The 25,572-nt window shown below is 42.2% G+C and overlaps 1 protein-coding gene across 3 annotated transcripts in view; it reads left to right on the top strand.

Moving 5' to 3' along the window:
• STXBP3 (syntaxin binding protein 3) overlaps positions 1-25,572 on the top strand; it is a 55,337-nt gene that overhangs the window by 8,974 nt on the left and 20,791 nt on the right. For all 3 annotated transcript variants that reach the window (XR_008844793.1, XM_056523506.1, XM_056523507.1), the window contains exons 3-12: positions 482-563; positions 1,614-1,690; positions 4,584-4,662; positions 8,845-8,945; positions 13,880-14,028; positions 14,320-14,410; positions 18,432-18,556; positions 19,405-19,509; positions 20,365-20,422; positions 21,989-22,054. Coding sequence is in view for 2 of the 3 variants with exons in the window: in XM_056523506.1 (XP_056379481.1) it covers positions 482-563; positions 1,614-1,690; positions 4,584-4,662; positions 8,845-8,945; positions 13,880-14,028; positions 14,320-14,410; positions 18,432-18,556; positions 19,405-19,509; positions 20,365-20,422; positions 21,989-22,054 (933 nt within the window). In the remaining variant the exon portion in view is untranslated. The remainder of the gene's footprint in view (positions 1-481; positions 564-1,613; positions 1,691-4,583; positions 4,663-8,844; positions 8,946-13,879; positions 14,029-14,319; positions 14,411-18,431; positions 18,557-19,404; positions 19,510-20,364; positions 20,423-21,988; positions 22,055-25,572) is intronic.

Here is a 25,572-nt window from a genome sequence, read left to right as displayed (position 1 = left end):
TAAGGGTCTATTCACGTGGTGGGATTTCCGCCTCAAATTAAAGCCCATAGACTTCTATGGGAGTGCGGAATCCCATAGAAGTCTATGGGCTTTAATTTGAGGCGGAAATTCTGCGGTGTGTGAATAGACCCCAACACAAATGGCCTAATAACTAGAGATGAGCGAACTTACAGTAAATTCGATTCGTCACAAACTTCTCGGCTCGGCAGTTGATGACTTATCCTGCATAAATTAGTTCAGCTTTCCGGTGCTCCGGTGGGCTGGAAAAGGTGGATACAGTCCTAGGAGACTCTTTCCTAGGACTGTATCCACCTTTTCCAGCCCACAGGAGCACCTGAAGGCTGAACTAATTCACGCAGGATAAGTCATCAACTGCCGAGCCGAGAAGTTTGTGACGAATCGAATTTACTGTAAGTTCGCTCATCTCTACTAATAACAATCAGACTTATATATAGTTGTGTCTTTTCTGTTTCCTCTTCAGATTCTGCTCCTCGACCCGTTTACTACCAAGCTGCTTACATCATGCTGCAAAATGACCGATCTCCTCCAGGAGGGCGTCACAGGTAAAATCTTTAGAGGAAAAAAGCAGATAACTATTTTTGTTAGAATTCTATTACTTTTTGTATAGTTCTCATTTTGGGCTTCAGTAAATGTTATCCTGGATTGAATAAGTTCCGCCATCTCTTACTAGACCTGGAATGGTCATGTGACAGAAACAGCTTCTTCTTGTTAGTTCATTGAAGGGGTACTCTGCTGGAAAATATTATTATTATTATTATTATTATTATTATTATTATTATTATTATTATTATATTTATTTATTTATTTATTTATTTATTTATTTTTATATATCAACTGGTGCCAGAAAGTTAAACAGATTTATAAATTACTTCTAGGTAAAAATCTTAATCCTTCCAGTACTTATCAGCTGCTTTATGCATCACATGAAGTTCTTTTCTTTTTGAATTTCCTTTCAGTTTGACCACAGTGCTCTCTGCTGACACCTCTGTCCATGTCAGGAACTGTCCAGAACAGGATTGGTTTGCTATGGGGATTTGCTCCTACTCTGGATAGTTCCTGACATGGACAGAGGTGTCAGCAGAGAGCACTGTGGTCAGACAGAAAGGAAATTGAAAAATAAAAGAACTTCCTGTGAAGCCTACAGCAGCTAAGTACTGGAAGGATTAAGATTTTTAAGTAGTAATTAGGGAAGTAATTAACAAGTTCAACTTTCTGGCACCAGTGGATTTGAAGCAAAAACATTTTTTCAAGCAGAGTACCCCTTTTAATGACATACAATAGTTAAAAAAAAAATAAAAAATACCCTTAAATCCAAGTCTTAAGTCTTAAATTTATACACGTCATAGGGAGTGTTCAGACCTGGCTGATCAGTAGAAGGAGCAGGGAGAGAACCATGTAGCTTCGCACTTCTCTCCTCGCGCTGTATCTGTGTGAACAGGATGGTCCGTCTGTCCAGGTCATGTGACACCGGGCTGGGAGAGAACGCATATAGTGTGCACTTTTCCTGGCACGCCAATCGATTGGTAAACCTTGTATTTTACTTATATAGAAATAAAGGGGACTTCTCTTTTAATTGTTTCCTTTCTGTCTAGTTGTTGAAGACCTCTATAAGCAAAGACAACCGGTTGGAGATTTAAAAGCGATCTACTTCATATCACCAAATGAAAAGGTTTGTATAGATTCATCTTGGAAATATTGTTTTAGGATTGGCCATGCCTTGAATATAAATTGCATTTCAAGTGATTTACGAGGCTTAAATGGGCACTGTCATTAAAACTAATGTTTGCTATTGTGCTCCTTATGGTAGATAATGTCTTTCCAATATAATTTTGTTTAAAAAATAAAAATAAAATTTAAGTTTTCTATGTTTTATTTGTGTTTAAAAAAAGCTGCCACTAGGTGTCTCCCTACTTGGCCAGATCACATTTCCCCCATCTTTCACAGACTTTGGACTCCTGCTTGCCTGGCAGAAGTCCAAAATCAGGAAATGCAGTCTGGAGTACAGAGGGGTGTGTGTGCAGCCTTAGCCAATCATAGCTCTTCTCACACTGAACTGCTCTGGACTGTGTGTAGCAGAGTGAGAGAGGAAGTTCTCCCCTGTATGGCTTCAGATAATGTCACGCCTGCTGGGGAACGCCCCTTCCCAGTCTGTGAATCTGACTGAGACTGAGCAGAAAATATAGAGCAATATCAAGATAGAAAACTAAAAAAAAATAAAAAATAAAGGCAGGGGGTGGTTTATCATGATGGGGGCAGTGGGAGGATTATAAAATGTAACTAGATCATGAGAGGTACTTTTTAATGGGGTTCTCTACTTATGGCAAAACTACAACTCCCAGCATTTTTGCTAGATGGTGTATCACCTATGACCAGGCCTCGCTCCAAGTCGCTCAGATCACTGGATTTCCCATCTAGGGCTGTGTTCACACAGCAGAAAATTTTCAGACATTCCTCCCAGAAAACACGAGCAGACAGTCCGCAAGTTTGCATGTTCTTCCGAGTACTATTTGGAAATGTGCCTTCTCCATAGACAACAATGCATCTTCAAGCAGAAACTGCAGATACATTAAACATGTTCGTTGTTTCTGTGGACGCAGAAATCTGGATTTGCACCGCAGATGTTTCCGCCATGGAAATCTGCCGTGTGCATGGTGCAGCAGAATATATCCGCTGCGTATTCTCTGATCACCATCTGGCAGCAGACCTGTGTGTTCTGTGAGGTTTGAGGGCCGCATGCCCAAACCTCACTGAACACAAATGGGAGATTTATCAAAACCTGTCCAGAGGAAAATTTGCCAAGTTGCCCATAGCAACCAATCAGATCACTGCTTTCATTTTGCAGAAACCATGTTAAAGGAAAACTGTCAGCCAGTTCACCAACACTAATCCCAATACACTGGGTTATGGTGCGGGTGAACACAAGTCCATACACTGGTCACTTTCTTTTTTTAGGTTTTCTTGCCGCCGAGTTGTCATTCGCTAAAGTTCCATAATTTTGGCCTTCATTTGCGCTCTGAAGGCGGGTCTCCCGTCAGTAGCTTTGCTTTGGGTTCTGTAGGAAGGGTCCTTAGCCCGCTACCCTTGTTTGCATATTCATTTTCACCCTGTGCGCAGCGCTTTGTGTGCAGAGCGCATGCGTTGAAGATTTTACCCAGCTCTCGCGTCCTGTGCATTGGGAGAGCGCTCTGCACAGTGTAACTGCGCAGATCCCGGAAGTCAGGAGTAGCGAGACTTCAGAAAGAGGTGCTTCCGGGTGTAGTGAGGGACCGGCACATGCGCAGTTACACTGTGCAGAGCGTTCTCCCGATGCACAGCTCTCATGTCATCAGGACGCGAGAGCTGGGTAAAATCTTTAGCGCATTCGTTCTGCAGACAGAGCACTGCGCCCAGGGGGAAAATGAATACGCGAACAAGGGGGGCGTGCTAGGGCCCCTTCCTCCAGACCCCAAAGCAAGGCTACCGGAGGGGGACACGCCTTCAGAGTGCAAATGAAGGCCAAAATCATGGAACTCGGCGATAAGAAAACCTAAAAAAGAAAATGACTCTTCTAAGGACTCCTGTTCACCCGCACCATAACCCAGTGTATTGAGTTTAGTGTCGGTGAATTGGCTGACAGTTTCCTTTAAAAAAGAAAAGAAGCGATCTGATTGGTTGCTATGAGCAACTGGGCAAACTTTCAACTGGACAGGTTTTGATAAATCTCCCCTAAAGAGCAGCCGCAGGGTAGCCCTGTGTGTATGCCTACCACAGAATATGCAGCTTGAAGTTAGCGCTTAGTGGGAACGTACCCTGTCGGTGAAACTGTTCCACAGAAAGCTGATCAGTGGATTTTATTCTGCACTCCAGGGTCACAGGTCTAATGGTGCATATTGGTATACATATGTCTAAGGGAGGAAAGCTCCACTTGTCTATATGTCCATCTACGTCTGTCCACTTTAGAGTATCTGTCATCAAACCATATTTTCTAAACTAACTCAGATTATATTCCCTAACTACTCCTGACACCCCTCCGGCCCTTAAAACTTGTTTCTGAGCTTTAAAAAAAACTCTGTATCACACCTTTCCTCTTGCTCACATTGTGTGAGCTCCCGGCTGGAGAAAGTGGGTGTTCCCCAGCAGGAGCGACGTCACTGAAGCCTGAGAGAGCTGTGCCTCCCCATGCCCCGCGCACACTTCCTGAGTTTAGTCTTCTGCCATGCCGGGAAGAGACCAAACTAACTGTTTTGACTTGTGGCAGGGAACTAAACAGAGCCACCTAGTGGCCATTTTTTTTGAATCCCTTTAAAAACATATAAAAATTAAGAATTTTAAGAGCAAGTAAATAGCAAAGTGTCTTATAATTACATGAGGAACAATATATTAAACATTTAGTTTGGTGACAGGTATTCTTTAATAAACTTTCTTATCAAATCTCCGGCAGAGCATTTTGATGTTGTAACTTATTCAGAAGTTGCTACAGGAGCCTTTTGCTTTTCTTAGTCCTGTTAATATGTTGTAATACGGAAAAGTCACAACAGAAGAGCGAACAAGACTTTCTTTATTAATATCGTTTCTTATTTCAGTCTGTAGATTGCATTGTGAACGACTTCAATTCTCCATCCTCTTGCAAGTATAAAGCTGCCTACATCTACTTCAGTGATAGTAAGTATAGACGCCATTCCTGCTGGTTGATAACTGGGAATAAAGCTTTCAACATGTTTACATTTTATTAAAGAAGCACTCCAGGTTTTGTTTTATGCTCGCATCAGGCACACTCGCCATCACTACTCGTACAGTGCCATTTGTATTGTTCCAGCACAGCTGCGTCTATATTTCATTACTGTAACTGGGTCATGTGATCAGAAGCTTGACCCACAGAAAATCACAGGGCTTAAAGGGGTACTCCAGCCCTAAGATGTCTGATCACAGAGGTCCCGCCGCTGGGTACCCCGGCAATCTCTCATGCAGACACCCACCTGTGGCAGCTGCACAGAGCGATGTTCGCGCCGTGTCAGAAGGGTCACTACTATGGGCCGGCGTTTTGTGACGTCACGACTCTGCCCCCTTGGGAAATCACGCCCCACCCATAGACTTGCATAGACGGGTGTGATGTCACAAGGTGGTGGAGTCGTGATGTCACGAAACTCCGGTCCAGTAGTCGTGACCCTTTAGAAATGGAGCGAACATCGCTCTGTGCAGCTGCCACAGGTGGGTGTCTGCATGCTAGATTGCTGGGGTTCCCAATGGTGGGACCCCCCCAAGATCAGACATCTTATCCCCTATCCTTTGGATAGGGGATAAGATGACTAAGAGATTTCTTAGGGATAAGAAAGCATATCCCCTATCCTAAGGATAGGAGCTAGGTTTCAGATCATGGGGGGTCCAACCGCTGGGGCTCCCCGCGATCTCCCGTACGGGATCCCGCCAGTCAGCGGCCAGGGGGCGTGTCCGACCAACTCATGACGCAGCAGTCTCTGCCTCTGCCATAGAAATGTATTGAGGGGGCGTCGGCCGTCTCATCATGCGGTTGTCAAAACGTGCTGTTTCGTCAAAGAGCTGAGGGCCCTGTACTGGAGATCAAGGGGGGGGGGGCAAGGCCCCACTCAATGCAAGTCTATGGCCTTTTGCTTTCCGGGCATGCTGGGAGTTGTAGTTTGGCAACAGCTGGAGGCACGCTGGTTGGGAAATACTAGCTCTGTGTCAGGAAGTGGTCAGTCCTGGGTCAGCTGACTTCCTGTGAATTACAGGATGACCTCATCACCTGTCGGACTCTTTTGGCAGCTCCCAGACCCCTCTCCTCCTCCCAGCTCTATCTGTATACTATTGTATTGTATTGTGAATATATATGTATACCAATGCTATCTCAGGATATATAGTAGTTATTCACCTATACACCTACGTCCTGCATGGTAAATACGCAGTTTATAAAATATACAAAAATGCGGTAAAAGCACAGTGCGTCACCGTGGCTTGAAAACTACAGATTTTCCTAAAACCTCAGTTGTGATTATAGGTTAAATAACTTTTGGCTTATGACAATATTTCTCAAAAAATGCACTTTGAATAAGATAATGCATCAAAATTGCACATGATATGAACTGACCTTAACCTATTTATGAGTTTCAATTGCTGTAGTCGAGCCAGATAGATGACCAGGTGCAATGTTGAGACTCCAGCCCCTCTCTCTGCAATGCCAGAAGATTCTTGAGAAATGTAGGCAGCATAAGGACCTTTATTTCAGTGATTCTGTGTGCAATGACTTTGGCTGCAATCTCATTCCTGCCACATCAGCTAAAACAGGTTGGCACAAGGCATACACAATAACCTCTACATTATCCTCTAATAATAGCCTTTGCCTCACTATATAAGCAACAGTGGGGGGGGGGGATTCCCTGTGTGCTTCTTTAATAGACTAGAGTGTTACATATTGTTTTCAGCAAGTCTTTCTTCCCTTTTTAGTTGTTGTTTCATTATATACTGTGAAGTTTTGCAATTCTCTAGGATATTTTCTGTAGCAATCCTCCCGGTCTTTCAAGTTGTCTGCGAGCAGTTACTCCTTCATGGACTGCCTGCAGAGGATTAAAGGGGTTCTCCACCATAAGGTGATTTTAGTACGTACCTGGCAGACAGTAATGGACATCATTAGGAAGGATCTGCACTTGTCTTGGGGCTAAATGGCTATGTTGTGAGATTACCATAATACTGTGGCTATCTTTTTGTGAATTGGTATTTCCTGTTTGAGTTTTCTTTTTTGCCTACAAATCCCACAATTCCATTTTCCTCCCTCCCACACATCAGCCACCCCACCCATTGAAACATAAATTAGCTGCATCCATTCAAAAGACCTGTGGTTTTCAATCAGGGTGCCTACAGCTGTTGCATTAGTTGCAGATTGATCTCTCTCCCACCAAGCGATCGCTCCACCCATTGAAGCAGACAGGCTCCCTGTCATCAGCTGACTAGTGAGTCAGGTCTCGGCCGCATTGCAACCTGGGAGAAATCTGAGACAACAGTCATTTTCTATGCTGGTAAAAATAAATATTGGGGAGAAAATCAGAAGAATTGTGAGAAAACTGTCACACAAAGTCACAGACACTATATTATGAACTACACTAACTAAAATTTCTGGAATACCCCTTTACAATCCGTCCTGGTCATCTGGATGGCTGGTCAGGCTATTCCAGAATTGATATTGATTCCAGAGTACATCCACACAAGATGTAAATATTTTGGATTTTTGTGCTGCTTAAAGGGGTTTTCCAGGAAAAAAAATGTTTTTTATATATCAACTGGCTCCAGAAAGTTAAACAGATTTGTAAATTACTTCTATTAAAAAATCTTAATCCTTTAAGTACTCATGAGCTTCTGAAGTTTAAGGTTGTTCTTTTCTGTCTGAGAACTCTCTGATGACACGTGTCTCAAGAACCGCCCAGTTTAGAAGCAAATCCCCATAGCAAACCTCTTCTAAACTGGGCGTTTCCCGAGACACGTGTCATCAGAGAGCACTTAGACAGAAAAGAACAACCTTAACTTCAGAAGCTCATAAGTACTGAAAGAATTAATATTTTTTAATAGAAGTAATTTACAAATCTGTTTAACTTTCTGGAGCCAGTTGATATATATAAGCCACTGTTGTTTAACCCGTGGAAAACGTGTAGATTTTAAAGGGGTTATCCAGGAAAAAACATATATATATAGTTTTTTCCTGGATAACCCCTTTAAAATCTACACGTTTTCCACGGGTTAAACAACAGTGGCCCAAGCCAAATCCTGCAGAATTGTTACAGATTTCACCCTTTGCAAACAGAGTTTAGAACACGTTGGCATATTGCCATAAAAGTTTTTCACTGTGTACAGATAGGATTGTAAAATATATATATATTTTTATATTATTTATTATTTATTATTATTTGTAATTATGTATTGTTATATATTTAAATTTGTAATTATGTATTGTTATATATTATTATTATTGATATGAATATTTAATATATTAATGTTATTATAATATTATTGATATTTATTATTCAATTATATATTATGATTATATTTATTATAATTATTATTTTCTTTTATTATATTTAATGTATTATACTAACATTTATTGAAAAGAGGCCATCAGTGTGCACACTGTACAAATACAATCAAAGATGCAGTGTGTGAACGTCGCCAAAATGTAGCTCTGGGTGGAAACAGTTACTACTTGTGGAGATCCAGCTGGTGTATGGAGTGTTAGAAGAAATGCATCATGGGGAAAGGAGTATGCAAATTAGCAAAAAAACAAACTTTTTCTTTAGTGCCACCTATAGGAGCTACCCTGTAAGTCCCTGTCTAACCCAATAAAGAGCCTTGGGGGTCTCTGAATTGGTTGATAATCCTTAGTCTTCTCAATGGAACGGACGATACCTACCTATAGGTGGCTGGGTGGGTTTTCTGAAGAAAAGCTAATTTTCCTACCTTTAATTATTATTATTTTTTTTTTTTTTCAAGGGTACCTCCAGCTGTTGCAAATACACAACTCCCATTATGCCCGGACAGCCAAAGGCTGTCCGGGCATGATGGGAGTTGTAGTTTTGCAACAGCTGGAGTCGCGCTGTTTGGGGAAACACTACCCTAAACTTTGAAGGGGTTATCTGGCTTTAAACTTTCCTGCTGCTTGTTGTTTTGGGAGCCACATCTACATGTATTGCATTGTACACTGCCATAGATGTGCAATCCGCACCGCATGTCCGCAGGATGGAGCCATTTTTTATTGTTTATTCATAGTTGGTAGAGTTTATTATATATGAATTCCATCTATAAGTTGGTATTTTCTGACTCCTATTCACAAGCTTTGTTTTTCAGCGTGTCCAGACAACCTTTTTGGCAAGCTTAAGTCGTGTCAGCCCAAAACAATAAAGAGATGCAAGGAGATCAATGTTTCCTTTTTCCCTAAAGAGTCTCAGGTAATTCCTACAAATAATCAAAACCTACACAATTCTAGCAACAACACTCAGAGACCCTACGAAAATGTCTGCACACAACTGCAATAAATCTTTATTCAGAATACTAAACATACACAAGGGGAACCCCCCTCCCCCCCCCCCAACAGAAGATACCCTCCTTTTAAAATCCATAACCCCCTAGAAAAAAGTGGGGACCACCACATGGACCAACTGCAATGGTAAAATACAGCAATACATAATCACATAAACCCCTTAACGACAATTGACGTAAACGTACGTCATGGTGCTGTGGTGCTTAGTGCACCATGGCGTACATTTACGCTCCGCCATGACCGCGAGGTCCGGTCATGCGCAGCAGGTCCCGGCTGCTATCAGCAACCAGGGACCCCCGCCGGTAATGGCGGACATCCGCGATCGAGCGGATGTCCGCCATTAACCCATCAGATGCCGTGATCAATACAGATCACGGCAGTGCGGTACTTTAAATGGACGATCGGATCGCCCGCAGCGCTGCCCTGGCGATCCGATGATCCAGCATGGCGGCCGAAGGTCCCCTCACCTGGCTCCGGCCGTCTCCCGGGGTCTTCTGCTCTGGTCTGAGATCGAGCAAAAGATCACCAATAGAGATGAGCGAACTTACAGTAAATTCGATTCGTCACAAACTTCTCGGCTCGGCAGTTGATGACTTTTCCTGCATAAATTAGTTCAGCTTTCCGGTGCTCCGGTGGGCTGGAAAAGGTGGATACAGTCCTAGGAGACTCTTTCCTAGGACTGTATCCACCTTTTCCAGCCCACCGGAGCACCGGAAAGCTGAACTAATTTATGCAGGAAAAGTCAGCAACCGCCGAGCTGAGAAGTTCGTGACGAATCAAATTTACTGTAAGTTCGCTCATCTCTAATCACCGATTATACTGATCAGTGCTGTGTCCTATACATAGCACTGAACAGTATTAGCAATCAAATGATTGCTATAAATAGTCCCCTATGGGGACATTAAAAAAAAAGTAAAAAAGAAAAAAAAAAAAAGTGAAAAATCCCCTCCCCCCCCCCCCAAATAAATATGTAAAATTTCCTTTTTTCCCATTTTACCCCCATAAAGTGTAAAAAAAAAAAATAAAAATAAAGTAATACTCATAAATAATACGCGTAAATGTCCGAACTATTAAAATATATTATAATATTATTGATACCGGCGTGAACGTAAAAAAAAAAAGTGCAAATTGCTGCCTTTTTGTCACATTTTATTAAATAAAAAATTATAAAAAAAAGATATAAGTTTTATATACACAAATGTGGTATAAATAAAAAGTACACATCATGGCGCAAAAAATGAGCCCTCCTGCTGCCGCTTATACGGAAAAATGAAAAAGTTATAGGTCGTCAAAATAGGGGGATTTTAAACGTACTGTTTTGGTTAAAAAGTTAGTGATTTTTTATTTATTTTTTTTTAAAATTATTATTTTTTTTTTTTTAGCGCACCAATAATACAAAAAGTATATAATCATGGGTATCATTTTAATCATATTGACCCACAGAATAAAAAACAAATGTCATTTTTACCGTAAATTGAACGGCGTGAAATCGAAGCCTTCCAAAATTTGCTAAATTGCGGTTTACTTTTTAATTTCCCCACACAAATAGTGTTTTTTTTTCTTTTTGGTTGCGCCATACATTGTATGGTAAAATGAGTGATGTCATTACGCAGGACATGGTCGCACAAAAAAACAAGCCCTCATACTAGTCTGTGGATGAAAATATAAGAGCGTATGGTCCATGTCTTCCCGAGTTGCAGAGCGTTACACCAGTGAAGCTGCGGTCTCCTTCTGGGTGCTCGCGGCGGGCCCTTGGGACGGGTTTTGGGTCTGCAGCTGTTCAGGTCTTTGTTCTCATTCACCAGACCTCTCTAGAGCTGTTTTCGGTCTGTCTTCTTTTTTTCCCTGTGGTTTTCTGGTCTCCACCTCCTGTGCTCTCCTTCTGCTCAGGCTTACACTGCTCTCCCTGCTATGTTCCTTGGAGTTGTTTCCTATCTGCATCCGGGATGGTTCCGGCCCATTTGGCTTCCTAGTCGACCTTTTCTTGTCTCTCTATATGGCCCGGGTGTCTGGAGTCTCTACAGAGGACAGTCCCTTCCCTTGTTGTCCTAGTCCATCTCAATGGACGGGGGATCTTCCGGGAGCTCTGTTTCTGGGCCTTGGTTATCTCTGGCCTCGGGTCTCCTCCGCAGGCCTTGTGGACACATGAGTTCTGGACAGATTCCCTTTCTCTAGTGGTTGTTTTTCCCACCCTAGGGGACTGCTTTGGTATGTCCCATCAGTATCGATGAAGAGCGACCAAGAAAAGGAAATTTATATTTTTATTTTTTTGTACTCACTGTAAAATCTCTTTCTCGTAGCCTTCATTGTGGGACACCGCACCCACCCATCTTTTCCGCTTGTTGTTTTTTTTTTTTTTTTTTTTTATCCGTGATTCTTTTCCGGGGTCCTTCAGACATGTTCTTTGTTGGGTTCTCCTACTGCTTTGTGACAAAATTGATTACCTCACTTCCAGTGGGTGGGTATATCCTGCCAGGGAGGAGCAGACTTATTTTTCCTAGTGTCAGCGCCAACTAGTGGCAAGAACATATACCCATCAGTAAGGTGTCCCCCCAATGAAAGCTATGAGCAAGAGCTTTTACGGTGAGTACAAAGAGTTGCGTGTCCCCCATCCACCATGCAGAGGTGGCCTCACTTCAGATGGGACCCTAACCCACTCGCCTCTGCTGGGCCTATATCTTTATGTGATCATGTATTGTTTCATACTTTATTTTTCCATTGCAGTTGGTCCATGCCGGTGGTCCTCACATTTTTCTAGGGTTATGGGTTTTTATTTAAAGGAAAACGGTCACCCTGATCACCCACACTAAAACCAATACACAGGGATATAGTGTGAGTGACCAGGAGTACAAAGAGGGGTCACTTACCAAATTCCATCCAGTGGCTCCTGTGATATTGCCCAACGAAAGTCCCGTTCTCAATTCGGTTACCTGCACGCAGGAGGCGGGGCCCTAATTGCTGTCCGCCCCCTGCTTCTATCGGCCTTTTAGTATATTCAAATTCTGTGCTGCACTCTGAGGCAGGAGGATGTGAGGGCTCTTCTTACCAGAGCGCTCTGCTCTGCTACTGCAACGCATGCCCTCCGGCCTCGGAGCGCAGCACTCAGGTGAAATGCGACTCGCATCACTAGGACGTGGGAGCTGTTTGTAAACTAACTGCACTTGTGCTCCTGCCTCAGAGCGCAGCGCAGAATTTGAATATACAGTGGTCCCTCAAGTTACAATATTAATCGGTTCCAGGACGACCATTGTATGTTGAAACCATTGTATGTTGAGACCACAACTCTATGGAAACCTGGTAATTGGTTCTGAAGCCACCAAAATGTCATCCGAAAATAGGAAAAAGTGAGAATTAAAGAAAATAAGTAGATTAATATAGATAAAGCAAATCCTTACATATAAAAGTAATAAAGATCTGCTGGGAGCTGTAAATCAATGTCTATGTCAGTGTTTCCCAACCAGGATGCCTCCAGCTGTTGCAAAACTACAACTCCCAGCATGCCCGGACAGCCGTTGGCTGTCCGGGCATGCTGGGAGTTGTAGTTTTGCAACAGCTGGAGGCACCCTGGTTGGGAAAAAATGGTTTAAGTAGAGGACAGGAGCTTCTTCAGGGTCCTTTACAGTACACACAGTGTCCCAAATGGAGCCGCCCTTACTTGGTGTCCAAAAGAGCAGCTAACCCTGGCACAGGTAAGGAGTAGTACAGAACCTGTAGTTCCTCCCTGTACTGTAGGGGGCGCTACCAGACACCAGTCAGTGCATGCACTTCAGTAATAGAGGTGATTTACCAGTAAAATGCCCATTCTGATTGGTCAGTTCCTCCAGTTGTGACACATCACATTTCACAGATCTGGTCTGTCCGTAACATTGTATGTTGAGTCTGGTTTCAAGTTACGATGTTCCTGAAAAAAACATTGTATGTTGAAACTATTGTATGTTGAGGCCATTGTAAGTTGAGGGATCACTGTACTAAGAGGCAGATAGAAGCAGGGGGTGGACAGCAATTGGGGCCTCGCCTCCTGCACGCAGGTAACCGATCTGAGTACGGGACTTTCGTCGGGCAATATCACAGGAGCCACTGGATGGAATTTGGTAAGTGACCCCTCTTTGCACTCTAGGTCACTCACACTATATCCCTGTGTATTGGTTTTAGTGTGGGTGATCAGGGTGACCGTTTTCCTTTCAAAGGGGTACTCCGGTGGAAAACTTAATTTTTTTTTTTTTTTTTTTTTAACTTGAGCCAGAAAGTTAAACAGATTTGTTAATTACTTCTATTTAAAAATCTTAATCCTTTCAGTACTTCTTAGCAGCTGTATACTACAGAGGAAATTATTTTCTTTTTGAATTTCTTTTTGGTCTTCAGTGCTCTCTGCTGACACCTCTGTCCAGTGTCAGGAACTGTCCAGAGCAGCATAGATTTGCTATGGGGATTTTCTCCTGCTCTGGACAGTTCCTGATACGGGCATCAGGTGTCAGCAGAGAGCACTGTGGACAAGACGAAAAAGACATTCAAAAAGAAAAGAATTTACTCTGTAGCATACAGCTGCTAAGAAGTACTGGAAGGGTAAAGATTTTTAAATAGAAGTCATTTACAAATCTGTTTAACTTTCTGGCACCATTCCACCGGAGTACCCATGTAAGGGACCTTTTTTTTTATCTTGAATGTTTCCCTTTTGTTTATGTATAGTATTCTAAATAAAGGTAGTAATTAATGTATTGCAATAGTTGGTAGTAGTCCTACAAAGTCCTAAAAGTCCTACAAATGAGCCTTATCACTGTTTCACTAGAACTCTTTCTATATAGTGTACATAGATACTTAGCAGAGGTTTCTTGGTCTCCATAGGTGTTTCTCTTGAATGTCCCTGATGCTTTTCACATGCTGTATAGTCCAGATAAGGTTGTGGATAAAGAATCTGCAATGCAATCCATTGCTCAACAGATAGTAACACTATGCGCAACTCTGGACGAGAACCCTGGAGTCCGCTATAAGAGGTAACGTCCAGAGCCCCTTCCGATCGTTCCCATATGTGAATAGTGAACGTGTCTTGCGCTATAGAATCGGGATAACCAGTTGCTTTTCAGCTGTTGCAAACCTGCCGCTCCCAATCGTGCAAAACCACAACTCCAATCATTACATAACACCCCCCACATCCGGCTGTCGGAGCATGCTGGGAGTTGTAGGTTTTTCAACAGCTGAAGAGCCACATGTTGAAGATCCTTGTTCTACAGTATTTAAACCTATCAAGTAATAATTGGGTTTATCACAATTCTGCGTCCACTTAGAGAACCTCTGGATAATGCTGAAGAATTGGCCAACTTGGTGGAAGAAAAACTCGTCCAGTATTATAAGTTAGATGAGCGAAATCAGTGTAAGGTAATATGAATTGATCATTTTTATTTTATTTATTATTTATTTATTTATAATTTATTTTATTTTTTAGAAAATTGGATGCAGGCAATCTAAAATGGACAGGTGCAAACTAACACTGATTCGTGATATAGTGATCTAACAAGCCCATATAATACACCAGTGCTTCCCAACCAGGGTGCCTCCAGCTGTTGCAAAACTACAACTTCTACAAACTACAGGGTGCCTCCAGCTGTTGCAAAACTACAACTTCCAGCACCCCTTTAAAGTGTGGGTTGTATTTAGAGATGAGCGAACTTACAGTAAATTCGATTCATCACGAACTTCTCGGCTCGGCAGTTGATTACTTTTCCTGCATAAATTAGTTCAGCTTTCCTGTGCTCCCGTGGGCTGGAAAAGGTGGATACAGTCCTAGGAGACTCTTTCCTAGGACTGTATCCACCTTTTCCAGCCCACCGGAGCACTGGAAAGCTGAACTAATTTACGCAGGATAAGTCATCAACTGCCGAGCCGAGAAGTTCGTGACGAATCAAATTTACTGTAAGTTCGCTCATCTCTAGTTGTGTTGTATTCCAGTATTTTTGCATATTGAAATACATTAAAGCAGCAGCCATTCTCTAACAGAGAGGATCAGAGGAATCGCTGCAGCTTAACCCTTTGAATGGCAGGATCATCAGGGACCTCAGACATTCAGAGGAAGATACTTTACTATCTCTGCTTATACCTTGTTCTGATTTTAAAGGAAAAAAAAAGTCCAGTCTTTTAAGCAGTTAGGAAAATCCACTGGGTAAATGTTATCACTGATTCCGCTTCCTATTGGGTGAAACATAGAATGTGTCGGCAGATAAGAACCATTTGGCCCATCTAGTCTGCCCAATAATCTGAATACTATGAACAGTCCCTGGTCCTATCTTATATGAAGGATAGCCTTATGCCTATCCCTATCTTATATGAAGGATAGCCTTATGCCTATCACTATCTTATATAAAGGATAGCCTTATACCTATCTCTATCTTATATGAAGGATAGCCTTATACCTATACCTATCTTATATGAAGGATAGCCTTATACCTATCCCTATCTTATATGAAGGATAGCCTTATACCTATCTCTATCTTATATGAAGGATAGCCTTATGCCTATCCCTATCTTATATGAAGGATAGCCTTATACCTATTCCTATCTTATATGAAGGATAGCCTTATGTCTATCTCTATCTTATATGAAGGATAGCCTTATACCTATCCCTATCTTATATGAAGGATAGCATTATGCCTATCCCTATCTTATATGAAGGAAGGCCTTATATCTATCCCTATCTTATATGAAGGATCGCCTTATACCTATTCCTATCTTATATGAAGGATCGCCTTATGCCTATCCCTATCTTATATGAAGGAAAGCCTTAAATCTATCCCTATATTATATGAAGGATAGCCTTATGTCTATCCCTATCTTATATGAAGGATAGCCTTATACCTATCTCTATCTTATATGATGGATAGCCTTATACCTATCCCTATCTTATATGAAGGATAGCCTTATGTCTATCCCTATCTTATATGAAGGATAGCCTTATGTCTATCCCTATCTTATATGAAGGATAGCGTTATACCTATCCCTATCTTATATGAAGGATAGCCTTATACCTATCCCTACCATATATGAAGGATAGCCTCATGTCTATCCCACACATGCTTAACCCATTAACGACCATGGACGTAAATATATGTCCTGGTGCGGAGGTGTTTTGCGCACTAGGATGTACATTTACGTCCTGTACATGACTGCGAGCATCAGAACAAAAAAAAAATTTGCCTTGTCCTTAAGGTCAAAATGTGCTTGGTCCTTAAAGGGGTACTCTGCCCCTAGACATCTTATCCTCTATTCAAGGATCCGGCCCCTGTCATCAGCCACGGAGAAAACTTAGCTGATAACTCGGGGGGGGGGGGGGGGGGCCTGCAGGAGAGATTGCGGAACCCCTGCGATCAGACCTCTTATCCCCTATCCTTATAGGGATAGGGGATAAGATGTCGAGGGGCGGAGTACCCCTTTAAGGGGTTAAACTCCTTCACTGTATTTGCAGCTACCACTTCTGCAGGGAGGCTATACCACTCAATATAGTAATACTAGTATAGTAATACTGCCTGATATTACTGTAAAAACATTTCCCCTCAAATATACAACTATGTCCTCTTGTGGTAGTTTTTCTCCAATATAAATCTCCTCTCCTCCTTTACAGTGTTGCTTCCCTTTATGTATATAAAAGTCTCTATCATATACCCTCTGTCTCTTCTTGTACAACTGTTAGTAATTGGTTAAATAAATCTGGTTGTTCTGCTAGTTCACCGCTAAGCTTTTATTTTATATAATTTTGGATGTGTCCCATCAGACCTCTGTGACTTATTTTCCTTTACTTTATACCTCTGACGTAGTAACCTCTTCCTCTAGGAAGACACCTGCATCTAATGATTCCTTATCCTTCCTCCTTGAGGTCCTTTCCTTTTATTTTCTTGTTGTGTCCACATCCAGACTACCTCCTCAGCAATGTCTGAATATCTCCAGTGCATATGTACAAGCTTGGAAGCGGGGCTGCATATTCAGAGAGATGTGCATGGCCTACATTGCAAGGATTGCTCACACCCCATATTGAAGAGTGCATAAGTTCTGTGGTGATTTAGAGAATTAAAGGGGTACGCCAGTGACATTTATTTATTTTAAATCAACTGGTGCCAGAACGTTAAACAGATTTGTAAATTACTTCTATTTAAAATTTTTAACCATTCCAGTAATTATCAGCTGCTGTATGCTCCACATGAAGTTATTTTGTTTTTACATTTCTTTTCTATCTGACCACAGTGCTCTCTGCTGACACCTCTGTCTGTCTCCGGAACTGCCAAGAGCAGGAGAGGTTTGCTATGGGGATTTGTTCCTGCTCTGGACAGTTCCTGACATGGACAGAGGTGTCAGCAGAGAGCACTGTGGTCAGACTGAAAAGAAATGTAAAAACAAAAGAACTTCCTGTGGAGCATACAGCAGCTAAGTACTGGAAGGATTAAGATTTTTAAAGAGAAATTGACAAATCTGTTTAACGTTCTGGCACCAGTTGATTTAATTTTTTTAAAATAAATAAATACATTTTTCACTGGAGTACCCCTTGAAAGTGTAGATACAATTTTTTTTTTTTTTGACCAACGTATATTACAGGTACACTTTAAAGGGGTACTCCACCCCTAGACATCTTATCCCCTATCCAAGGATAGGGGATAAGATGTCTGATGGACAGGGTCCCGCTGCTGGGGACCCCCGCATTCTCTCCTACCAGCCCCCCCGAGTCATCAGCTCTCCGGAGATAAGTTTGCTCCGTGGCTGGATGACTCATGATACAGGGACCGGTGGTTTGTGATGTCATGGCTCCGCCCCCTCAAGACATCAAGCCCTGCCCCCTTAATGCAAGTCTATGGGAGGGGCCGTGACTGTTACACGCCCCTTCCATAGACTTGCATGAAGGGACGGGGCATGACGTCATGAGGGGGCGGAGCCATGACATCACAAACCACCGGCCCCTGTTATCAGCCACGGAGCAAACTTATCTCCGGAGAGCTGATGACTCGGGGGGGGGGCTGGTAGGAGAGAATGCGGGGGTCCCCAGCAGTGGGACCCCTGTGATCAGACATCTTATCCCCTATCCTTGAGAAGGGGATAAGATGTCTAGGGGCGGAGTACCCCTTTAAGGTTCTGGTAGGCCTGTACCTGGTTATCTCCTAATACAATAATTGCAGAAAGCTTCAGAGTTTATGGCATGAAACAAAAAGCCAAAAACACAGGTTAGACAGTGTAGCAATTCTATTACGTAATTAAATTATAGTGCACATTAATACTAATTGGTGCCAGGTGTCACCATCTGGTTATGGCGCTGCGCAGAGTCATCATAAACATATGTACTGATTTCAACTACGGTAGGTTGTTTGTAAGGTAAGAATGCCTGCTGGGAAATTGTACCCATTGTCCCTTTTCCCTCATACAGGAGAAGTCTCAATCCCAGTTACTTATACTTGACCGGGGATTTGATCCTGTGTCTCCAGTGCTCCATGAGCTGACCTTCCAAGCCATGATATATGACGTCTTACCTATTGAGGAGGATGTTTACAAGTAAGTGCTCCACCACTAGTCACCTGTTAAAGGGGTACTCCGGTGGAAAACTTTTATTTAAACATTTTTTCTTTTTTTTTCTATCAACTGGTGTCAGTAAGTTAAACAGATTTGTAAATTACTTCTATTAAAAAATCTCAATCCTTCCAGTACTTATTAGCTGCTGAATACTACAGAGGAAATGATTTTCTTTTTGGAACACAGTGCTCTCTGCTGACATCACAAGCACAGTGCTCTCTGCTGACATCTCTGTCCATTTTAAGAACTGTCCAGAGCAGCCTATGTTTGCTATGGGGATTTTCTCCTACTCTGGACAGTTCCTAAAATGGACAGAGATGTCAGCAGAGAGCACGGTGGTCATGATGTCAGCAGAGAGCTCTGTGTTCCAAAAAGAAAAGAATTTCCTCTGTAGTATTCAGCAGCTAATAAGTACTAGAAGCATTAAGATTTTTGAATAGAAGTAATTTACAAATCTGTTTAACTTTCTGGCACCAATTAATAAAAAAAATAAAATAAAAAAAATTTCACCGAAGTACCACTTTAAAGAAACACAAAGTCTAGACCAGTGTTTCCCAACCAGGGTGCCTCCAGCTGTTGCAGAACTACAACTCCCAACATGCTCGGACAGCCTTCAGCTGTCTGGGCGTATTGGGAGTTGTAGTTTTGCAACAGCTGGAGGCACCCTGGTTGAGAAACACTGGTCCAGACGTATAAAAGTAAACGGAAGAAAATCTTGCCTGTATGTAGAAAAAGTGAGGGGAGGCTCCTGCTGCAGTCAATGTTCTTATAGCCAAACACGGGAATAGACTAACTGAATATACTAATGTCCATTTGTGTTTTTCTTCTAGGTATAAATCAGACAGCGAAACTTCGAAAGAGAATGAAGGTCGATTAGATGAGTCTGATGAATTGTGGGTGAAAGTCCGGCACAGACACATCGCTGATGTCTTAGAGTATGTACCATGTGATAGCCTTCCTACACACACAAAGGTCTAGGACAGTGTTTCTCAACCATTGTGCCTCCAGCTGTTGCAAAACTGCAACTCCCAGCATGCCCGGACAGCCAAAGGCTGTCCGGGCATGCTGGGAGTTGTAGTTTTGCAACAGCTGGAGGCACCCTGGTTGGGAAACACCGAGCTAGGAGCTTATGCTCTGCCACTAAAAGCAATAACTTATGTTGCAAATATTTTATTAATTTTTATTTTTATTATTTTCAGATGCGGCAGTGACAATTTTGTTTTTAATTTTGCCTTTTTTAAGTTTCCCCAAATTTTAAATTTTGTATTTTATTTTATTTTTAATTTCATGTTTGACCGTGCAATGTCCTGGTCACTGGTATAGTACACCACAGTACTTCTCTTAGTGACAGGCTCCCTATCAGGCCCTCCCTCTAATGCCATGTTCACACGGCGGAATTTTAGCGGGAAATGCATTGTTGTCTATGGCCGTCTCCATAGCACGACAATGTATTTTCCAGCAGATTACCCAGAAAGAAGGTCAATTCTTTCTGCGGAGGCCGGAATCGAGGTTTCCCCTTTTGTTCATGGTGTAGCAGAATCCTATCCCACTGCTGCAACAGAATATCCGAAAAAAAAATTTCCCCCGGATTCTGCTTGGAAATTACGCCTTTCGTGTCGTGTCAGCCTTTCATTAGGTCTCTGGAAAAAAAAAACTGTAAAAAGTTTCAGCAATATAAAAAAAACTTAAATATTTATAGCTACAAATACGACCGAAAATACATTGTGTGAACATAGCCTTAGGCTGTTTCCTGTCTTGAATTCTAATCTCTTTATATATTTATTTTACAGAGAAATCCCTAAACTTGTTAAAGAACTCTCTTCCAGCAAAAAAGAAGCAGAAGGAAAGGTAATAAGTTTAAAGGGGTTATCCAGGAAAAAAACTTATTTTTTCTTAAATATTTTTTTTATTTATTTTAATTTTTTTTATTTTTTTTTACATATATCAACTGGCTCCAGAAAGTTAAACAGATTTGTAAATTACTTCTATTAAAAAATCTTAATCCTTTCAGTACTTGTGAGCTGCTGAAGTTGAGTTGTTCTTTTCTGTCTAAGTGATCTCTTCTGACACCTGTCTCGGGAACTGTCCAGAGTAGAAGCAAATCCCCATAGCAAACTTCTTCTACTCTGTGCAGTTCTTGAGACAAGCAGAGATGTCAGCAGAGCAGTGTTGCCAGACAGGAAAGAACAACTCAACTTCAGCAGGTGATAATTATTGGAAGGATTAAGATCTGTTTAACTTTCTGGAGCCAGTTGATATAAAAAGAAGAAAAAAAAAAAAAAAACCTCCGGTGCACGGTGCAAACATCGCTTTGTGTGGATGACTGGCAATGCGGGGCGGAAAGGCTCAAGACGTCACGGCCATGCCCCTATGGGAGTGGGTGTGATGGCCGTCACGTCCCCTCCCCTCCCCTAGACTTGCATTGAGGGGGCGGGGCCATGACATCACAAGCGGGGCGTGGCAGTGATGTCACGAGCCTCTGGCGCGGAACCAGCACGACCAGACATCTTATCCCCTAACCTTTTGGATAGGGGATAAGCTGTCTAGAGGCGGAGTACCCCTTTTAAGACTATAGAGGGCGATTTATCAAAACCTGTGCAGAGAAAAGTTGACCAGTTGCCCATAGCAACCAATCGGATCGCTTCCATAATTTTTTTTTTTTTTTTTTTTTTTAAAGGACCTATGAAAGAAGGAATCTGGTTGCTATGGGCGACTGGTTAACTTTTCTCTGCACAGGTTTTGATAAATTTCCTCCATAGTCCTTATATTAAATGTATATCTTTCTGCTACACGGGAAACTCTGCTTTCACCTGCACTCACTTCTACTCCCACCTTTTTTATGGCTGTGTTCAGACCGGGACGTTTTTTTTTCCTTGTAATTTTGATGAAATCTCTGCAAAAGTAATCCTTTTTTTTACAGCTATTTGCACATTCACTGTAAATTTGCACTATTTTACAGCCCTAAATCGATCCCATTCTCCTTTGGCACATAGGAGGAGATTCTTCAAGACCTGCGCTGAGGAAAAGTTTCTGAGTTGCCCATAGCAACCAATCAGATCGCTGCTTTCACTTTTCACAGGCCTTTTCAAAAATGAAAGAAGCCAGCTGATTGGTTGCTATGGGCAACTGGGCAACTTTTTCCTCTGCACATGTTTTGATGAATCTCCCCCATAGCGCCTGGTACAGACGGACACTCTTTATTGTCCGTCTCGTTGGTTGCCATCTTATCCATTTACCATTTGTGACCTCTGAAACACTATTTCCCACCATTTCGTTGCACATTTGCTCTGACATTTGACATCACTTGTTATAAGTTTAGATTCGAGCAGAGACCAGTTTTTGGAATTTTTATAGTGAATGTTACTTAAAAGTATTATATATATATATTAATATCTATAAAAATTGTTTCCACAGCTAAGTATCAACAGTTTATCCAACTTTATGAAAAAAATGCCTCACGTACGAAAACAAATGAGCAAGGTAAGAAGCCGCTTCTACGTATGTAAATGGTTTGAGGCCTGTACCTGTAAGAGTCTCGGCGTATGTTCACAATAAGTAATTTGGACGGAATTGGACCAAATTCCATCTGGCCGCCACCGCGGAAATACCCCGGCGGTAGGACCGCGCGGCACTGCGCCCTCACCATTGACGGCTATGCAGTGCTCACGGACGTCTGCGCAAAGAATATACATGCTCTTTCTGTGCACGGATCAATTTTAGCGGCGGAATTGTCTGCTGCTGCTGAAATTCCGCAGTGTGAACGGGTCCACGGAAGACTCATTCACACTGTTAGCCACACCGCGGAATTCCGATGCGCAATTCAGCGCGTGGAATTCCACACTACTTAGGCCGCGTTCACACGGCCGTCTAGACCCGTCCCGTTCCTCTCCAGTCAAAAATAAAAACGGACAAGAACGGATGCAAACTGCTGTCAAAAAAACGGAAATGTGTGCAGAAGGGTACAAACGGATGTAAACAGATTGTAAAAAAAAAATCTCATTGACATGAATGGGATTTTTTTTTTTTTTAAAACCGTTTTTAATCCGGTTACAAGAACGGAACCGAAATGGGGATAAAAAAAAACGGGGACAGACGGCCGTGTGAACGCACCCTTAGGGAGCATTCACATTCGTTTTTATACCCATGTAGATAATCGGATTTTATACTTGAGAATTGTATAGAATTGCATGTCTAGACTTATTTAGTGACTTCTATTGACAAAAACTAAACAGACATTTTCCTAAGATTTTTTTTAATTTCATTTATTTGTCAGATGGAAAATCATGGTTAAACCATTGTTTTTTTTTTTTTTTTTTTTTTTTTTTTTTTTGTCCCATTTCAAAAACTCATTCTAAACCCTATCCAATTTTTTTTTAACATTACTATCTATGTTAATAGTCTTGAATCAAATCATTGATTATTTTAATCGTACATTATTTTTATTTTATCATTTATTTTTTATAAATGTATTTTATATTTTTTAAACATGCTCAGTAGCTTTTGAAACGGTAGGTTAAAAAAAACTAAAAACTGATAAGTTAATTTAATAAAATGCACAAAGGCATGTCAAAACATGCTACCATACGGCTGACTGATACAGTTATTAGACACTAGTTCACCAGGTGCAGTGCCAAGTGTCAGATGGAGGGGGGTAAAGCATATAAAGAAGTATAGCCTGGCACTGCTTAAAGCAGTGTTTCCCAACCAGGGGGCCTTGGGCTGTTGCAAAACTACAACACCCAGCATGCCCGGACAGCCATCGGCTGTCCGGGCACGCTGGGTGTTGTAGTTTTGCAGCAACTCAAGGCCCCCTGGCGGTAAAGCACTGCCCTAGAGGTTTCATCCACAGGGGTTTTTCCTATTCTTTGTGCTAGATGATTCTATTTGAGGTGAGGATTTACGGTTGGCTGTCAGGGCATGCTGAGAGTTGTAGTTCCTCAACAGCTGGAAGTACCCTGTTTGGGAAAACTGGCTTAATGGGGTACTCCGGTGGAAAACTATTTATTTATTTTTATTTTTTAAATCAACTGGTGCCAGAAAGTTAAACAGGTTTGTAAATGACTTCTATTTAAAAATCTTGTTCCTTCCAGTACTTATCAGCTGTTGTAGGTTCCAAAGGAAGTTGTGTTTTTTTCTGGAATTCTTGTCTGTCTGACCACAGTGCTCTCTGCTGACACCTCTGTCCATGTCAGGAACTGTCCAGAGTACAAGTAAATCCCCATAGCAAACCTATCCTGTTCCGGACAGTTCCTGATACGGACAGAGGTGTCAGCAGAGAGCACTGTGGTCAGACTGGAAAGAATTACAGACAGAAGTAAAACTTTCTGTGGAGCATACAGCAGCTAAGTACTGGAAGGATTAAGAATTTTAAGTAGAAGGAATTTACAAATCTATTTATCTTTGTGGCACCAGTTGATTTTAAAAATTTAGTTTTCCACCGGAGTACCCCTTTAAGCCCTTGCCGCAAATGGACGTACATGTACACATCCATTTTTCCTGTGACTTAACGCAAATGGACGTATATATGTCCATTCCCGATCACGGCTGGACTTCGATCCTGACAGTTAACCCCTTCAGTGCTACGGTCAATCTGACTGCAGCACTGTTCGCCGGTGGGAGTGGGATCCACCTGTTCATCAATGGCGGCACCGCGACACGATCGCGAGTCGCCGTTGGTTGCTATGGCAGCAGGAGGTCAGATGATGACCTCCTTCCCGTCTGCCTGTTATGGAAGCCTGTGAGATCCAGCAGAATAAAAAAGGTCAAAATGTAGCTTGTATAGCAAAGGTTATACCAATAAAAAGTACAGCTTGTCACGCAAAAAATAAGCCCTCACTCAATGGCGTCAGACGAAAAATAAAAAAGTTACGGCTGTCGGTACATAACACAAAAAAGGGAAAAAAAAAGAATTTTACTCAGAAAAAGAACATAACATAGAAAGCCATATAAAATGGGTATCGCCATACTCCTACCGACCCACAGAATAAATAGAACATCACTTTTAACACAGTGTATACCATAAAAGAAATTATAAAAAAAAAGCCAGAAATTTTCAGGTTTTTCACAATATTTGTGAGTTTTTCAGACAAAATGCCAAAGTGTCAACAAAAATGCACGGCTTGTATAAAGTACAATATGTCATGAAAAAACGATCTCCGAATCGCTCCGCTCAGAAAGAGCCTTCTAAAGTTATTACTATTTAAAGAGACACATGTCAAATTTTAAAAAAGAGCCTGGTCATTAAGGTAAAAAAAAAAAAAATGGGTCCGCCCTTAAGGGGGTTAAAGGAGAACTCCGGAATAGGAAAATTGTCCTCCATATTGCCGGCAGTAAAAAAAATAAAGATGTACATACCTTCCTTCGCTCCTCCGGTGCCTCCGGTAACCCCCTCCGGTCTCCGCTGCGATCCTCTTCGTGGTCGGCAAGTCATACTACAATCAGCCAATCACCGGCTGCAGTGAAGTCCTGACTCGGCCGGTGATAGGCTGAGCAGCAGTATGACGTTTTCGGCCCCGGGAGCAGGTGCCGGTGTAGTGAAGAATTGTGTGTCTTGAAGCGTTCTCACACTGCCGCTCAGCCTATCGCCGGCCGAGTCGGGACTTCGCTGCGGCCGGTGATTAGCTGAGCGCAGTAAGACTCATCCGACCACCGGCAACCAGGAAGAGGATTGCGCCAGAGACCGGAGCGGGTTACCGGAGGCATCGGGGGAGCGAAGGAAGGTATGTACCGGTTTATTTTCTGCCTGCAGTATGGACGATAATTTTCCTATTCTGGAGTTCTCCTTTAAGGGAAATGTCCGGCGCAGATTTTTTTTTTTATTCCATCCTGCCCGGGCTGCAAAAAAAGAGAAAACAAACTTTCATTTACCTCCATATGTTGCCCCGGAGCTCCGCAACAGCTGATCGGTTGGCCGGGCTGTCTGCTTCCTACTTCCTTTAGCCTGGTATGTCACCCTGCGCTTCAGCCTATCACCGGCCACAGCAATGTCCCGCCTCGGC

The sequence above is a fragment of the Hyla sarda genome, chromosome 6 (genome assembly GCF_029499605.1).
Source record: "Hyla sarda isolate aHylSar1 chromosome 6, aHylSar1.hap1, whole genome shotgun sequence".
Lineage (NCBI taxonomy): Eukaryota > Metazoa > Chordata > Amphibia > Anura > Hylidae > Hyla > Hyla sarda.
The sequence above is the reverse complement of the archived record's forward strand: the minus strand, read 5'-3'. Positions and strand labels throughout refer to the sequence as shown.